Here is a 16,124-nt window from a genome sequence, read left to right as displayed (position 1 = left end):
CCTCATTTCTTCTACATTTATTTATTGGAATTTATCTTTAAGGAAGAGCTATTCCTTCTTCACCTTTTATTTATTAATCCAGTTATTTATATCAAGATGAGCTTGTGGATATTTATTTCATTTGGGGTGTTATAATTCAGTACTGTTTTCTGTCCTACTTTGAGTGTTTTCAGATGTTATAATTCCTGTCTTACAATGTTACTGTTTTTGCTTTAAACTGTTAGTTGTATGTTAGGAAAAATACGAAAAGAAAAAAGTATCTTTTGTATTTACCCACTTATTTATTTATGGTGCTCTTCATTTCTTCCTTCCTTCTGGGTTTTCTTCTTCAGCCTAAAGAACATCCTTTAACATTTCTTGTAGTCAAGACTTCTGCCAACAAATTATTTAATCCTCTGTTTATCTTAAAACGTCTTTATCTTGGGGTGCCTGGGTGGCTCAGTCGGTTAAGTGTCTGCCTTGGGCTCAGGTCATGATCCTGGGGTCCTGGGATCGAACTCTGCATCGGGCTCACTGCTCAGTGGGGAGTATGCTTCTCCCTCTCCCTCTGCTCCTCTCTCAGCTCATGCTCTCTCTCTCAGAAATAAATAAAATCTTTAAAAAACCTAACAATTAAAATATCTTTACGCTTAACAGTGTTTTAAAAAATGTCATTCCAGGGCGCCTGGGTGGCTCAGTTGGTTAAGCGGCTGCCTTCGGCTCAGGTCATGATCCCAGAGTCCTGGGATCGAGCCCCGCATCGGGCTCCCTGCTCAGTGGGAAGCCTGCTTCTCCCTCTCCCACTCCCCCTGCTTGTGTTCCCTCTCTCACTGTCTCTTTCTCTGTGTCAAATAAATAAATAAAATCTAAAAAAAAAAAAAAATGTCATTCCATTGTCTTCTGGCCTCCATTGTTTCTCAGAAGAAGTCACCTGTAATTCATAGTATAGTTCCTCTGTATGTAAAATGTGCTTTTTTCCCCAGCTTGTTTCAAGATTCTTTAGGGGCACCTGGGTGGCTCAGTTGTTGAGTGTCTGCCTTCAGCTCAGGTCATGATCTCAGGGTCCTAGGATCGAGCCCCGCATTGGGCTCCCTGTTCTGCGGGAAGCCTGCTTCCCCCCCTCCCACTCCCCCTGCTTGTGTTCCCTCTCTCACTAATCATTTCGTCCATTATGTACTTAGGTGTGATTTTCTTTGCATTTATCCTGCTTGGGGTTTGCTGAGCTTTTCACATCTTAATAGTTTTCATGAAATTAAAAAAATTTTATCCATGAGTTTTTCATATTTTTCCTGTCCCATTCCACTATCTTTTCCTTCTGGAACTTGCATTATACATGTTTGTGACTGGTTGGTATTGTTCTATAGGTCTCTAAGATACTATTCATTTTCTTCAATCTCTTTTCCTCTACTGTTCGGATTGGATAATTTTCTTTGTTTTCAATAATTTCACTGATTCTTCTTTTATATCTAATCTATTAAAACTGTCCAGAAAATTCTTCATTTCAATTATTGAACTTTTCAGTTGTAGAATTTCCATTTGGTTCTTTTTTTACAGTGTACATTTCTCTGCTGATATTTCCTATTAGTTGACTCATTTAAACTACCTTGGTCTTTGAACATATTTATACTAGTTTGTAGTTTAAAGTCTCTCCTAAATGTAACATCTATTACAGGCTTGGTTTTTTTACTGCCTTTTTTCTTGCAAGTTACATTTTTTTTCTTTGCATGTCTAGTAAATCCTTATTTTATATTGGGTAATGTGTTCGTATTTTATATTCTGTTTTACCTCTGAAGAGTGTTGATTTTTGTTCTAGCAGGCTAATCACCTTAACCTTGTGTTGGCTTGTTTTTGTACATTTTATAGAATTGATATGTAGAAACCCAAGTCATTTTTCAAACTCCTCTAACTTGGATAGAGTTGGATACCACTCAACCTCCAAATTATCTTTTCTGTGGATCTTGTTGAGGCTTGTTTTTTTTGTTTTTTTTTTTTTTTAGGTTAGATCAGGAGCAGATTTCCATCTACAAAGTGGTTTTTTTTTTTTTCCTTCTAAAGCCTTACCTTTTTGGCCTCTTAGCTGGATACCATCAGCTTTATCAAGGTCTCTCCATTCTGGTTGGACCTGAAAGCCAACATTTTCTAGCACTGCTTGACCACTTATATCTTGTTCCATTCTCAACTCCACTGCACCTGCTCTCTGGAGAATTTTATATAGTCTCACCTGTACGTGCATAGTTCACCTTTTGGCCAAGGACTCATGAGGAGCTCCCACACAGACTTTCAGTACCCACTTCTGCATAGGTCCCTCCCCTCCAGTGCTCTGCCTTGTAGATTCCAGGTACTTTTGCAACTCTGAACTCTGTTCTGTGTCTCCTCAGCTTACTGGAACCACTGTACTCTGCTTGAGTTCTGGGTCCCTGCTCAGTGGACAAGAAAATTTCCACAGGTAGACATCCAGGGCAATCCTATGATTTACCTCAGGAGTTTTTCCTTTGTCAGGGATCACAGTCTTGGGCTACATCTTATCCAGTGCCTGAAAACAGCTGACTCATATGTTTTATAGTAGCTTTTGGTGGGAGGGCTGATTTGGTACCTGTTATTTCATCATTGCTGGACAGAGAAATTTCAGTATATTGTTTTGATGTAAGTTCACATTGCCACATGATTGAAATTTTGCTACTTCATCTTTAAAAGTTAAGGAGTTAAGTGAAGAGATAGTCTGATATTGTTGATGATTTAATTCTTTCTTCCTTATCCCCACAGTATCTCAGCAAAAAGGTGCAAAAAATTTTTAAAGATTTTATTTATTTATTTGAGAGAGAGAACATGAGCAGGGGGAGGAGCAGAGGGAGAGAGCAAGGCAGACTCCCCACTGAGCAGGGAGCCCAATGTGGGGTTCGATCCCAGGACCCTGGGATCATGACCTGAGCCGAAGACAGATGCTTAACAGCCTGAGCCACCCAGGTACCGCCAAAAAGGTGCAAATTTAAACTCGTTTTTGAGTGGTCATGCTGGTTTATTTAGTTTATTTAGTTCTTTCATCAACAGCTTGTAGAACATAACATTTAAAGTTTCTCAGTCTTTAATGATGGTTTGATTCTTTTTTTTTTTTTTTTAAAGATTTTATTTATTTGACAGAGAGAGACACAGCGAGAGAGGGAACACAAGTAGGGGGAGTGGGAGAGGGAGAAGCAGGCTTCCCGCGGAGCAGGGAGCCCGATGTGGGGCTCGATCCCAGGACCCCGGGATCATGACCTGAGCCGAAGGCAGACGCTTAACGGCTGAGCCACCCAGGCGCCCTGATTCTCTTTTTTTTAAACTTTTTTTTTTTAAGATTTTACTTATTTGCGAGAGAGAGAGAGAACATGAGAGGGGGGAGGGTCAGAGGGAGAAGCAGACTTCCTGCTGAGCAGGAAACCCAATGCGGGACTTGATCCCAGGACTCCAGGATCATGACCTGAGCCGAAGGCAGTCACTCAACCAACTGAACCACCCAGGCGCCCGGATGGTTTGATTCTCTTAAAAGTCCAGATTCAAAGTTAATTTTTTTCTGGTCTTTGACAATAGTACTTAATTTTCTGGCATCTAGTATTGCCAATGAGAAGTCTAACTCAGGTTTCTTTGAGATAATTTCCTTCTCTTTTGTAGAGTTTAGGATTTTCTCTTTATCTTTGTTATTCTGGGTTTCATTTTGATATGTTCAGCTCTGTGACTTTTTTGTGCCTTTTTTTAAAGAAATTTATCATGCTTGGCATTTGGTAAATTTATTCAAACCGTACTTACATCTGTCTTTGTTATAATTCTCAGTTTTTATTTATTCTGGACCTATTATTTATTTATTTATTTTTAAAGATTTTATTTATTTGACAGAGACACAGCGAGAGAGGGAACACAAGCAGGGGGAATGGGAGAGGGAGAAGCAGGCTTCCCACGGAGCAGGGAGCCCGATGTGGGGCTCGATCCCAGGACCATGAGATCATGACCTGAGCCGAAGGCAGACGCTTAACCGACTGAGCCACCCAGGTGCCCCTGGACCTATTTTTTAATTTAAATTTTTTAGTGTTTTGTGTCTTTTTAAGACCTATCCTTAATGTCTTTATGGATTTGCCTATTTTGGACATTTCATATAAATGAAATAATACAATATGTAGCCTTTTTTGTCTGTCTTTCTTTATTTTTTTGTTTCTTTCTTTCTATTTTATTTATTTGACAGAGAGAGAGAGAGAGAGAGAGAGAGCCAGAGAGTACAAGTGGGGGGAATGGCAGAGGGAGAAGGAGAAGCAGGCTCCTCTCTGAGCAGGGATCCTGATGCAGGGCTCAATCCCAGGACCCTGGGATCATGACCTGAGCCAAAGGCAGACGCTTAAACAACTGAGCCACGCAGGTGCCCCTTGTCTGGCTTCTTTCATTAAGCATAATGTTTTCCAGATTCATCTATGTTGTAGCATGTAACAGTACTTAATTTATTTTTATGGCTGAACAATATTGCATATTTTGTTAATCCGTTTATTTTTTTTTTTTAAGATTTTATTTATTTATTCATGAGAGACAGAGAGAGAGAGAGGCAGAGGGAGAAGCAGGCTCCCAAAGAGCAGAGAGCCCAATGCGGGACTCGATCCCAGGACCCTGGGATCATGACCTGAGCCGAAGGCAGACGCTTAACCATCTGAGCCACCCAGGCGCCCTAATCTGTTTATTTTTGATGAACACTTAGGTTGTTTCCACTGTTGCCTACTATGAATTATGCTGCTATGAAAGATTCAAGTACTACCTTCTTTTTTTTTTTTTTAAAGATTTTATTCATTTATTTGACAGAGAGAGACACAGTGAGAGAGGGAACACAAGTGGGGAAGAGGAGAACCAGGCTTCCCGCTGAGTAGGGAGCCCGATGCGGGGCTCAATCCCAGGACCCTGGGATCATGACCTGAGTCGAAGGCAGATGCTTAACCAACTGAGCCACCCAGGCGCCCCCAAGTACTACCTTCTTTTAAATGTGTTCTTTAGTCACAGACAGTCACTAATCTGCCTTCCATAACATTTTCATTTCAAATACTGTATCTTTAATTTCTAAAATTTCTAACAGGGTTTTTCCCCCTTAAACTTTCTGTTTAATTGATGGCAGTATATTCTTTTTTGAAAAATTTTTTTGAGTATAGTTGACACACAGTGTTACATTAGTTTCAGGTATATGGCATAGTGACTGAACATCTGTATATGTTATGCTATGCTCAGCACAAGTGTAGCTACCATCTGTCACCATACAACACTATTACAACATCATTGACAATATTCCCTATGCTGTACCTTTTATTTCCATAACCTATTCATTCCATAACCAGTAGCCTGTAACTGTTATTCCTCATCACACATTTTGCCCATCTCCCATCCCCCTCCCCTCTAGCAACCATCATTTTGTTCTCTTTTATTTATGATTCTTTTTGTTTTTTAGATTCCAGTTATGAGTGAAATTTATATGGTATTTGTCTTTCTCAGTCTAACTTATTTTACTTAGAGTACCATCCATGTTGTCACAAATGGATGTGATTTTTATGGCTGTGTAATATTCCACTGTGTGTGTGTGTGTGTGTGTGTGTACCACATCTTTATTCATTCATCTGTCAGTGGACACTTGGGTTGCTTCTGTATCTTGGCCATTGTAAATAATGCTGCAGTAAACATAGTGGTGCATATTTTTTTAAATTAGTTTTTTTCCTTTTCTTTGTGTAAATACCCAGTAATGAAATTATTGGATCATATGGTAGTTCTATTTTTAATTTTTTGAGGAAACTCCATATTGTTTTCAACAGTGGATATACCAATTTACTTTCCCACAAACAGTGCATGAGAGTTCCTTTTTGTCCATATTCCTGCCACATTATTTCTTATTTTTCATTTGAGCCATTCTGACAGGTATAAGGTGATATTTTACTGTGGTTTTGATTTGCATTTCCTTGATGATGAGTGATGTTGAACATCTTTTCATGTGTCTGTTGGCTATCTGTATGTTTTATTTGGAAAAATGTCTATTCAGGTCTTCTGCCCATTTTTAATTGAATTATTTGTGGGTTTTTTGGTATTGTTCTTTATTTATTTTGGATTTCAACCCCTTATCAGGCATATCATTTGTAAATATCTCCTTTCATTCAATAGGTTGCCTTTTTAATTTAATTTTTTTTTTAAGATTTTATTTATTTATTTGATAGAGAGAGCAAGAGAGCACAAGCAGGGGGAACAGTAGAGGGAGAGGGAGAAGCAGGGTTCCCGCCAAGCAGGGAGCCCAATGCGGGGCTCGATCCCAGGACCCTGAGATCATGACCTGAGCCGAAGGCAGACGCTTAACCGACTGAGCCACCCAGGCACCCCCTAATTTAATTTTTTTAATTTAAGTTCTAGTTAGAATAGGTTGCCTTTTGGTTTGTTGATAGTTTCCTTTTCAGATTGTTTTGTTAATTCTGTTTCCTCATGTATAAGTTGGTGTTTCTAAAGATTTTATTTATTTGTCAGAGAGAGCGCACACAAACAGGGGAAGGGGCAGGCAGAGCAGGCAGAGGGAGAAGCACGATCCCTGCCAAGCAGGGAGCCGGATGTGGGACTCGATCCCAGGACCCTGGGGTCATGATCTGAGCTGAAGGCAGACGCTTAACCAACTGAGCCACCCAGGCGTCCCTCCTCATGTACAAGTTTTATTAGTTGATATGTGTCACATTTTTCATGGTATTGATCTTTGTTGGTTGGTAACTTTTAGTTTAGAGTTAATTGTCCATTATTTATTTGTTTTGAACACATCCTGCATTGACAGGCTTCCAGTAGGAGGTTCTCTGTTGCTGAGCTCTAATCTTGCAGGATTATATATAATATATATTATCTATTTATCTATATATATATGTATATATAAATTGGTATAAATTTTGCTTGAGTGGCAAGATGCAAAGCTCTTGCATCTTTTTTTTTTTTAAAGATTTTATTTATTTATTTGAGACAGAATGAGAGACACAGAGAGCACATGAGAGGGGGAAGGGTCAGAGGGAGAAGCAGACTCCCTGCCGAGCAGGGAGCCTGATGTGGGACTCGATCCCGGACTCCAGGATCATGACCTGAGCCGAAGGCAGTCGCTTAACCAACTGAGCCACCCAGGTGCTTTTTTTTTTTTTTTTTTTAAAGATTAAAGCTCTTGCATCTTAATAGATTATAAAGTTCTGAGTCTTTTTCCACTTGTATGACATAGCTGTTAAGGCCCTCACCCTCAATCACTGATGCTGCTACTAGCATCACTTGGCTTTAACCAACTCTCTGGCAGGCAGGTGAAAAATCTCTGGCCTTTGTTCGTGTTTTGGTTCCTTGTTTAGATCTCCCTTGTGTGGCCTGTGTGGATCTTGCTCTTAAATCTGTGACTGTTGCAATATTAGCCCCATGTATTTTCCCCTAGAATATGATACCCCAGATATGGTGTGCATCTTTGGTCCTTTCCTACCACTGTAGATTCTCTTTCTTTTTCCTTTCTGAAGATGAGGGAAATATACCTCTCCATTTCTGGTCTATAAAGTTTTCTCTGTTTTTCTTACCATGATTATGTATTTATTAAGTTTTAGAAATACTTGTTTTAAAGGTGATGGGCACCGGATGATGTGCGGATGTTGAATCACTATATTGTACACCTGCAACAAATATTACACTGTATGTTAACTAACTAGACTCTAAATTAAAAACTTAAAAATATCTGTTTTACCATTTTATGTGTTTGAATGGGAAGATGCAGTTTCAACATATGCTCAACTTACCTTGAAATAGGCTTTTATTTAGTTTTATTGTTCTGCCTTTCACATTTAACTCTAGTCAGTCCATCTGGATTTTTATTTGTGTGTATGTGTGTATGAAGAGAGGCAATTGAAATTGATTTCCCTCAAATCACCACACATTTTATTTAAATTGTTGTTAAGATTTCTGGAGAATTTAGTTATTGACAAGACTTTTTTCACATATCTACATGTTTTCCCCATTCTTCACTGTATCAATACTTCAAAGACAAGGTAGGATTCAGGAACAAGTTTTTTTCTTATTTCACAGAAAGGTAATTTAATCACAGTAAAAAGGGGGTCACCTAAAGTCAGAAAGTTGGTAAGTGGTAAAACTGAAGATTGATGCAAAGCATCTTGGTTCAGTGCCAAGTTCACTAAACTTCAGTGTAGCATAACCTTGCTGCTATATTATCCCATGCTTTATGACTGAATTATATTTGAAAAACAAATAATGGCAAGAAAAATACTACCCATTAATATTGATAGCTAGTACTTGATCTTGTTAATATCCGTACTTTTTGAGATGGTTAAAGTTTTATTAGATATGTAGTATGAATGCTATAGGAGAAAGTTGTGCTATTAGGATGTATTTTGTTGTTAGGTTTTTAAAGTTGAATTCTTGTATAATATCAACATTGTCAACCTCATTTACAAGGTAGAGCTTGCAGAGACTGGAAGCTCTCTTTATTCATCTGTAGTTCTTAATTATAATCGTACTTTAGGGGGGAAATAAGGGATAACATTTTATAGAATGGGAGATTTGGTTTTTTCCTTTATAATATGAGTGCCAAGGTACAGAAAGGAAGAACCATGATGCCAATTTTGATGATTCAGGACCCGTTGGTGCTTTGTGGAAAGATAGTTCTAGGTCCACGTATGTAAATACACCAAATGGTTAACTTATGAATTAAATTAGCAAGAATTTGCTTTACTTTGTTAAAGACTGCCTTTGCTTTGTTAAAGTCTGCCATAAATACAGTTTGTTGTTAGCAGACATACTGTATTAGGTAAATGCTTGAGTGGGTCATTCTTGAATTTTTCTGCTTTCAGTTCTAAATTAGCTCACTTACTGGATTTGTGTTTATTAAATAATGAGTGAATTTATTAAAAACTACAAGAATATAAGCTAGAGCTATCAACTTTGAAGATTTCTGGCTTTGGACATGACCTTGTGGAAATTAACTGAACATACAAATTGATTTAGCAAATGTGAAAAATTGAAAACACGAGATGAAATGTCTTAACCACATAAAGTAATTCTAAATGTTCAAGCAATTTGCTGATGCATAGCCATTTCCAGTCATATTTTAAATTTTGCAGATAATCTTTTCATCAGGGAAATGCTTTCTTGGCTCATCAGTTTAATAAACAATTCCAGAAATTCTGGTGCTTATCCAAACTGCTTTTTCTTTTTGTCGCCATTTCTTCTTACACAGAAATACAATCTATACTGCCCGGATTCTCTGCAAAACTGAATTGGACTTCAGAGGAAGCCAGCTATTCTCAGGACCTATCAGGGGTCACACCATTCCAGATGATTTTTGAGGCAGGTTTTGTTGTGGTTCTATAAATTACTGATGTCTTAATTCTTATTTTTCTACAAATCCAGTAAAGCCTAGGTCCATCACAGTTCCAAGTTGAAATGAAATAAGGCATTGGTTCCCGAACTTCTCTGTGCAGATGTTAAAACACTTGGTAACTTCCAAAGTACTGGTATTTGTGTCCCACTCCAAGAGGTTGTGATTTAATTGGTCTAGGGTGCTGGATTAGTTTGGTCAGGTTGTCATTTAAAAAAACAAACCACGGATTGGGTGGTTAAACAGTAGAAACATATTTCCTCGTAATTTTGGAGGCTAGAAGTTTAAGATTAAAGTGTCTTGTCATTGTTCCCTCACATGGCCTTTCCTTTGTATGTGGAGAGAGAGCTCTGTGGTATTTTTCTCTTCTTATAAGGACGCCTGTCCTATCAGATTAGGGCTCCATGTTTATGACCTCATTTAATATGTCTTTAAGGCTCTGTGTCCCAAGTACAGTCACATAGGGGGCAAGGGCTTCAATGTGTGAATTTTGGGAGACACTGATGTGGCCTGGGCTTTGGAATATTTTTGAAATCCCAAATGGAAAAAAAATCCCAGATGATTCCTAATGTGCAGATAAATTTGAGAACCACTGAAACAAGCCATTATTTGAATTTGGATCTCCTGAAAAAGAAAATAAAAATATCTTGTTTCAGTGCAGATCCTATTTGGATACATTCTTATTAGGTTGGTTTAAAGATCTTCATTGATTTATTTGTAGCTCAGATTTATGAGAGTGACAGTTGAGTTCTCCATTCCCTTTAACAATTCTCTGATCCCCTATCTTTCTTTCCTTTGTTTGTGGAAACATAAAGAATTAGAATATTTTCTTTTATTTTTTTAAGATTTTATTTAGGGGCACCTGGGTGGCTCAGCCGGTTAAGCATCTGCCTTCAGCTCAGGTCATGATCCCCGGGTTCTGGGATCAAGCCCCGCATTGGGCTCCCTGCTCAGTAGAGAGCCTGCTTCTCCCTCTCCCTCTGCTGCTCCCCCTGCTTGTGCTCTCTCTGTCAAATAAATAAAATCTTTAAAGAAAGAGAGAGATTTGACAGCACGGGGCGGCGGCGGGGTGCGGGGGGGAGGTTGGGCAGAGGGAGAAGCTGACTCCCCGCTGAACAGGGACCCCAATGAGGGGCTTGAGCCCAGGACCTGGAGATCATGACCTGAGCCAAAGGCAGTTGCTTAACTGACTGAGCCACTCAGGAGCCCCAGAACTGGAGTACTTTAAACATTCTCCCAAGAAGCATTTGGGAGGCCTTTCTTTGTGTTTGGACAATTATATGCTCCTTGTCAAAGGAAATGGGTGCAGTATTGCGACAATAGATATCCCTGGCTGTGCCTTATCTTCTTTAGGGGAATGATGGGTAAAAAATCTGGAGCAATTAATGATTAGTCAGCTTTGAAACTATTAATTTCAAGTAGCAATAAAAAAAAAAAAGCTGATTTCAGTGAACCAAGGAGAGCAGTTCTAGAAAAGGAGATCATGTGTTTTAGCCAGTTTAAACAAAGAATAATTTGGGGGCGCCTGGGTGGCTCAGTCATTAAGCGCCTGCCTTTGGCTCAGGTCATGATCCCAGGGCTCTGGGATCGAGCCCCACATCAGGCTCCCTGCTCAGCGGGAAACCTGCTTCTCCCTCTCCCACTCCCCCTGCTTGTGTTCCTGCTCTCACTATCTCTCTCTGTCAAATAAATAAAATCTTTAAAAAAAAAAACAAACCAAAGAATAATTTTTATGACTAACATTTATATGTATTATTTAAGGCTCCTGACAACTCTATGAAGTGGATAAAACAGGGATTATCACCCCATTTTATAGGTACAAGAACCCTGAGATTCAGAGAGTTCGATTGACTTACCCAAGGTCATATGAAAGTTAAGTGACAGAATTAGAATTTGAACTAAAGTCTTACTCATTTTAATCAGGTCTGTTTAAATATTTATTCACTCATTCAGGAACCTGTGTTTGTTCAAGTCGGCCACACTGTGCTGGATGTTGAAGGTACAGAGTCCCAAGACACATTACTTGATAAAGGAAAAGATAAACAAGCAAACAAATAATTACAATACAGTATAATATGTATCATGATAGAGATAGGGTATATAACATAGAGGAAGGGTACCTAACACAATGGGAAGTGTCCAAGGTCTGGAGGTCTTGATGAGACTGAAAACAGATTTTCTGGGTATAAGGTGTTCAAAGACTTGAAAGAATAGGAAGTTGTCTTCAGACTTACAGAGTTTGTCTTATTTTTCTCCTTATTGCAAAAGCAGTGTTTCCCTCAGGAAAATCAAAGAGAGCATTTAGAACACAGATAATTTGATTTTTTTTTAAAGATTTTATTTATTTATTTATTTGACAGAGAGACAGCGAGAGAGGGAACACAAGCAGGGGGAGTGGGAGAGGGAGAAGCATGCTTCCCACTGAGCAGGAGCTTGATGCGGGGCTCAATCCCAGGACCCTGGGACCATGACCCGAGCCAAAGGCAGACACTCAACAACGGAGCCACCCAGGCGCCCTAGATAATTTGACTTAATTGTGGTAGCCACTGTTAACATCTTGGTGTGCATCTTTTCACATAAGAGTGAGGCATTTCAGTTTCAGGTTTTTAGAATGGTACAGTTCCAAACTATGGCCATGGAAATAGGTGGCTGGAAATGCATGGATGTCAAGGTCAGTGGAGTTGAAGAGGTCAGGAAATTGTGAGACTAAGTTGTTCCTTAGGCCATCAACTTGGATGTGGAAGTAGCCCAGTTGATGGCAGGTCTTAAAGTGCTGAGGAAACGTGAGCTCAGTGCCTGCTGAGCAATAGATGAGAAGTGGCAAAAAGCAGTATGACCTTAGAGGAACAGGAACAAGAGTTCCCTGAAAGTGTTTGTTCCATTACATCTCATTGTCTCTGGTACTGTGCAGCTATTTAAAAGATACTTGAATGAAGAGAGTGAGAAGAGAAGAAGGGGGAGATTGTGAACAAGTTCATCATATATACCTCAAATGGGGAGAAGAGTCAAGTAGCAAGGTTCATAATGGAAGCTAGTGAATGGAGACATCCATGAAAAAGCTATAATAAATGATCCACTGCTTTGGGCATGTGAGGAGAGCCTTTCCCAGGGAATACTAAAGAGAACTTCATTTAGGAGAGATGCAAGGTCTTGTGTTTATGCTCACAGTCAGTCCTGCATCTTGGGGTCCAATCAGCTGGGTAACACGTCCTTCCAAAAACAATTTGATTTTACAAGATCTTCTTGAAATCTTTATCCATTTTTATATTTATTTTTGGCATAATACTAAGTGATAAAATTGGTAGAGGTACATGTATTTCTACAAACATATCTTCATATTTATCTCTATTTCTCTGTATATCTATTTAACTAGAGACAGGAAGAGACAGAGGCACAGATTGACTTTCTTCTGGACAGCCATATAGGGCCCATGACAATCTAAGTTCAATTTGAATATATAAAACAGCTCTGATATGGGCGCCTGGGTGGCTCAGTCATTAAGTGTCTGCCTTCGGCTCAGGTCGTGATCCCAGGGTCCTGGGATTGAGCTGCATTGGGTTCCCTGCTCAGCAGAGAGCCTGCTTCTCTCTCTCCCACTCCCCCTGCTTGTGTTCCTGCTCTCGCTCTCTCTCTGTCAAATAAATAAATAAATAAAATCTTAAAAAAAACCAAACAGCTCTGATATTATCTGTGATATAAAGGTGAAGGCTGGAACATATGATTCAGTAATGGTTTCTGCTGCCCAGGGCTGGCAGCATCTATGTTTTCCTAACAACACTTAAGTAAATTCACTGCTTCTTTTTTTTTTTTTTTTAAAGATTTTATTTATTCATTTGACAGAGAGAGACACAGCGAGAGAGGGAACACAAGCAGGGGGAGTGGGAGAGAGAGAAGCAGGCTTCCCGCGGAGCATGGAGCCTGATGCGGGGCTCGATCCCAGGACCCTGGGATCATGACCTGAGCTGAAGGCAGACGCTTAACGACTGAGCCACCCAGGCGCCCCAAATTCACTGCTTCTATATGTATGTCAGGCTGGGGTACTGGATTTCTAACACCCAACTCTAAAAGGCTTTAAAAGACTTTGTAGACATAGACACATATTTTCATTCTCTTTCAATAATTTATGAGTAGATTTTAAAAGGAGCTATTTGCTTTATGTTAACTATCCTCTGCTGACATGGTATTAGGTCACTTTATCTTCTCAGTCTGGATTAGGTACCAGTCCTTCTTGTGTATTTCTTTAGCATTTCTTAATATATGTAAATCCTAGGACTTTTCACATTGCATATACGTTATTTATTTGTCTCTCTCTTCTACTTAATTGTGAACTCTTTAAATTCAGATTGTTTTATTTACCTCTGTAGGCCCAGGTTACATAATAAACTCCATTCAGTGTTTTGAGTGGGTAATTCAGTAGTTTGCATAAGCATTGCCTGTCAGGCTCCATAAAAGTGATGATAGATTACATAATATCCAATTCTGAAAGCTATATGCACAGATAATGAACTTTCTTGGAGAGACAGCATTGCGTGGGCTTTGAAGTTAGATCTAGGTTTGAATCCCAGTTCTGCCACTTCACTAGCTATGTGTGACCTTGGACAAATTAAACAGCTTATTTAGTCTCATTATTCTCATAAATAAAATGGGGGATATTTCCTACTTGCATATAAACTGTTTGGCATGTAGCAGGTGTTCAGTAAGTGGTAGCTCTCATCATTATTAATTGTAGCCCCTCTCTGGTAGCCGCTCAAGGAATTTTCACTTACTTGGTTGCCTTACTGCTAGATTTAATTAGCCTTTTCTGTGATGTACCCTATAATAACCAAGGCTACAGAAGTTTGAAATTGTTCCAAGAAGTTGTTTTGTAAGTGCTAAGTACAAAAAATGCTTTGAAGAAATCATTGCTTTTCTACTATTTGAACATTTTATAATAAAGTTTTTTGTTTTTTGTTTTTTTAAAGTAGGCTCCCCACCCAGTGTGGAGCTCAACACAGGGCTTGAACTCAGGACCCTGAGATCAAGACCTGAGCTGAGATGAAGAGTCGGACACTTAACCGACTGAGCCACCCAGGCGACCCTATAGTAAAATTTTTTAAATGAAGGATGTGACTGATATGTATGTGGCAGTTACTGTTTAATCACTACTATATACATGCATGAGTAATCCTAGATCTGTTTCTAGAATTTTCTAATAATTCACATCCACTTTTCTGATAATTTTTTGTAATGATTCTATAATAATCTTTCTAATTTTCCCCACTCATTGCATACTTCTTGATCTCATTTTCAGTGTACTTACAAAAAGTTTTATAGTAATTTGTTCTTTCTGTTTCTTCCTCATTGTGTTATGATATGTTGAGGTCTAGGACCATTTTTTTCTTTAATGTGTTCCTACTACATGGCTCTGTATTCTCTGAGCCACCAATAAGAACTTACTGATTTTTTACTCTATTTCTTCTCATTTTCCTAGACTCTCCCACTTTCTAGAAGACTCCTTATAACTTTGGTTGTAGGGACACTGTATTAAATATAGTGAGTCATTATAGGAAAGTGGTTATTACTAAAGCTTTGGAGCCAGATTTGGTAACCTTGAGAAAATTGTTTGACCTCTTTGAGACTCATTTTTTTTTTTTATCCATAAAATGTGGGTTATATGTACCTAATAGGGCTTTTGTGAGGGGTAAATGAGGTAATATAAGTAAGATATTTTAGCTCCATTCCTGGAATAGAGAAAGCCCTCATTAAATTATAAATTTTATTATATTTGTAGGGAGATATCAGGGTATATTGGAAAGAGTATGGACAATTGGTATTAGACAGACTTAGGATCAAATTCTGGCTCTGTCACTGAACAGCTGGGTAACCTTGGGTAAGTTGCTTAACTTCTCTGAGTCTTGTTTAAAAAAACAATCTACAAAGAAAGGGTAGTAGTACCTGCCTCCAGGATTGTTTGAGGTAATGTTGAAATAAGACCTGCACAATGCTTGCTACGTAGTAGGCATTCAACAAGTGGTATCTGCTATTGTTGCCATGTATAATATATATTTAAAGATTATTATCTGATCCTTAAAACAGTTCTGTGAGGTGGAATGGCTAACTTTTTTTTTTTAAAGATTATTTATTTATTTATTTATTTTTTAGGGAGAGAGAGCACAAGTGATGGGGAGACACAGAGGGAGAGGGAAAAGCAGACTCCCTGCTGATCAGGGAGCCCAACATGGGGCTCGATCCCAGGACCCTGAGCTCATGACCAGAGCTGAAGGCAGACACTTAACTGACTAAGCCACCCAGGTGCCCCTAGAATGGGTAACTTTCATCGCTTTTTTACAGATTAGTAAACAAAATTCAGAGCAATTAAGTGATTTTTTTTTTCATGGTTACTTAAGTAACTTTTATAGAGCCAGTACTAGAACACAGGTCTTCTGACTTGTGAGCTTTTTGCTTTACAGCTTTTCCTAAAAAAAAAATGATTAGATAAATGGATTGATGTTGAAAAATAGTTCCTTTTAGTGTCTGCTACTTTCACTCCATTCTTAATACAGATCAACTCACATCAGGTCGGTAGAGCTAAGATAGAGTTACTCTTCTTAGTTCTGGTCTGAATTACTTCTAAATTTGTTCCAAAAGGTGGTTTTGAAATTGTGGGTTTTGCTCTGATCTTTGTTCATGTGTCTCCTGAAGTTCCATGGAATAGTTTAGCCCAAGAAATGATACCGAATTATTAGATTGCCTTTTATGTCCAATTCTTAGATCCAAAGGTGTTTCCCCTTGG

General features: G+C 38.8%; 1 protein-coding gene across 1 annotated transcript in view; it reads left to right on the top strand.

Annotated features, from left to right (window-relative positions):
* Positions 1-16,124, top strand: part of TOP6BL (TOP6B like initiator of meiotic double strand breaks) — a 97,255-nt gene that overhangs the window by 40,506 nt on the left and 40,625 nt on the right. Inside the window, exon 4 of the mRNA XM_064576117.1 lies at positions 9,212-9,321. Coding sequence (XP_064432187.1) covers positions 9,212-9,321 — 110 coding nt within the window. The remainder of the gene's footprint in view (positions 1-9,211; positions 9,322-16,124) is intronic.

This window comes from Mirounga angustirostris, unplaced genomic scaffold, assembly GCF_029215605.1.
Source record: "Mirounga angustirostris isolate CCGP_5_RB_7025 unplaced genomic scaffold, mMirAng1.0.hap1 SCAF_13, whole genome shotgun sequence".
Lineage (NCBI taxonomy): Eukaryota > Metazoa > Chordata > Mammalia > Carnivora > Phocidae > Mirounga > Mirounga angustirostris.
Note: the sequence above shows the minus strand (reverse complement) of the source record. Positions and strands in the feature narration are given on the sequence as shown.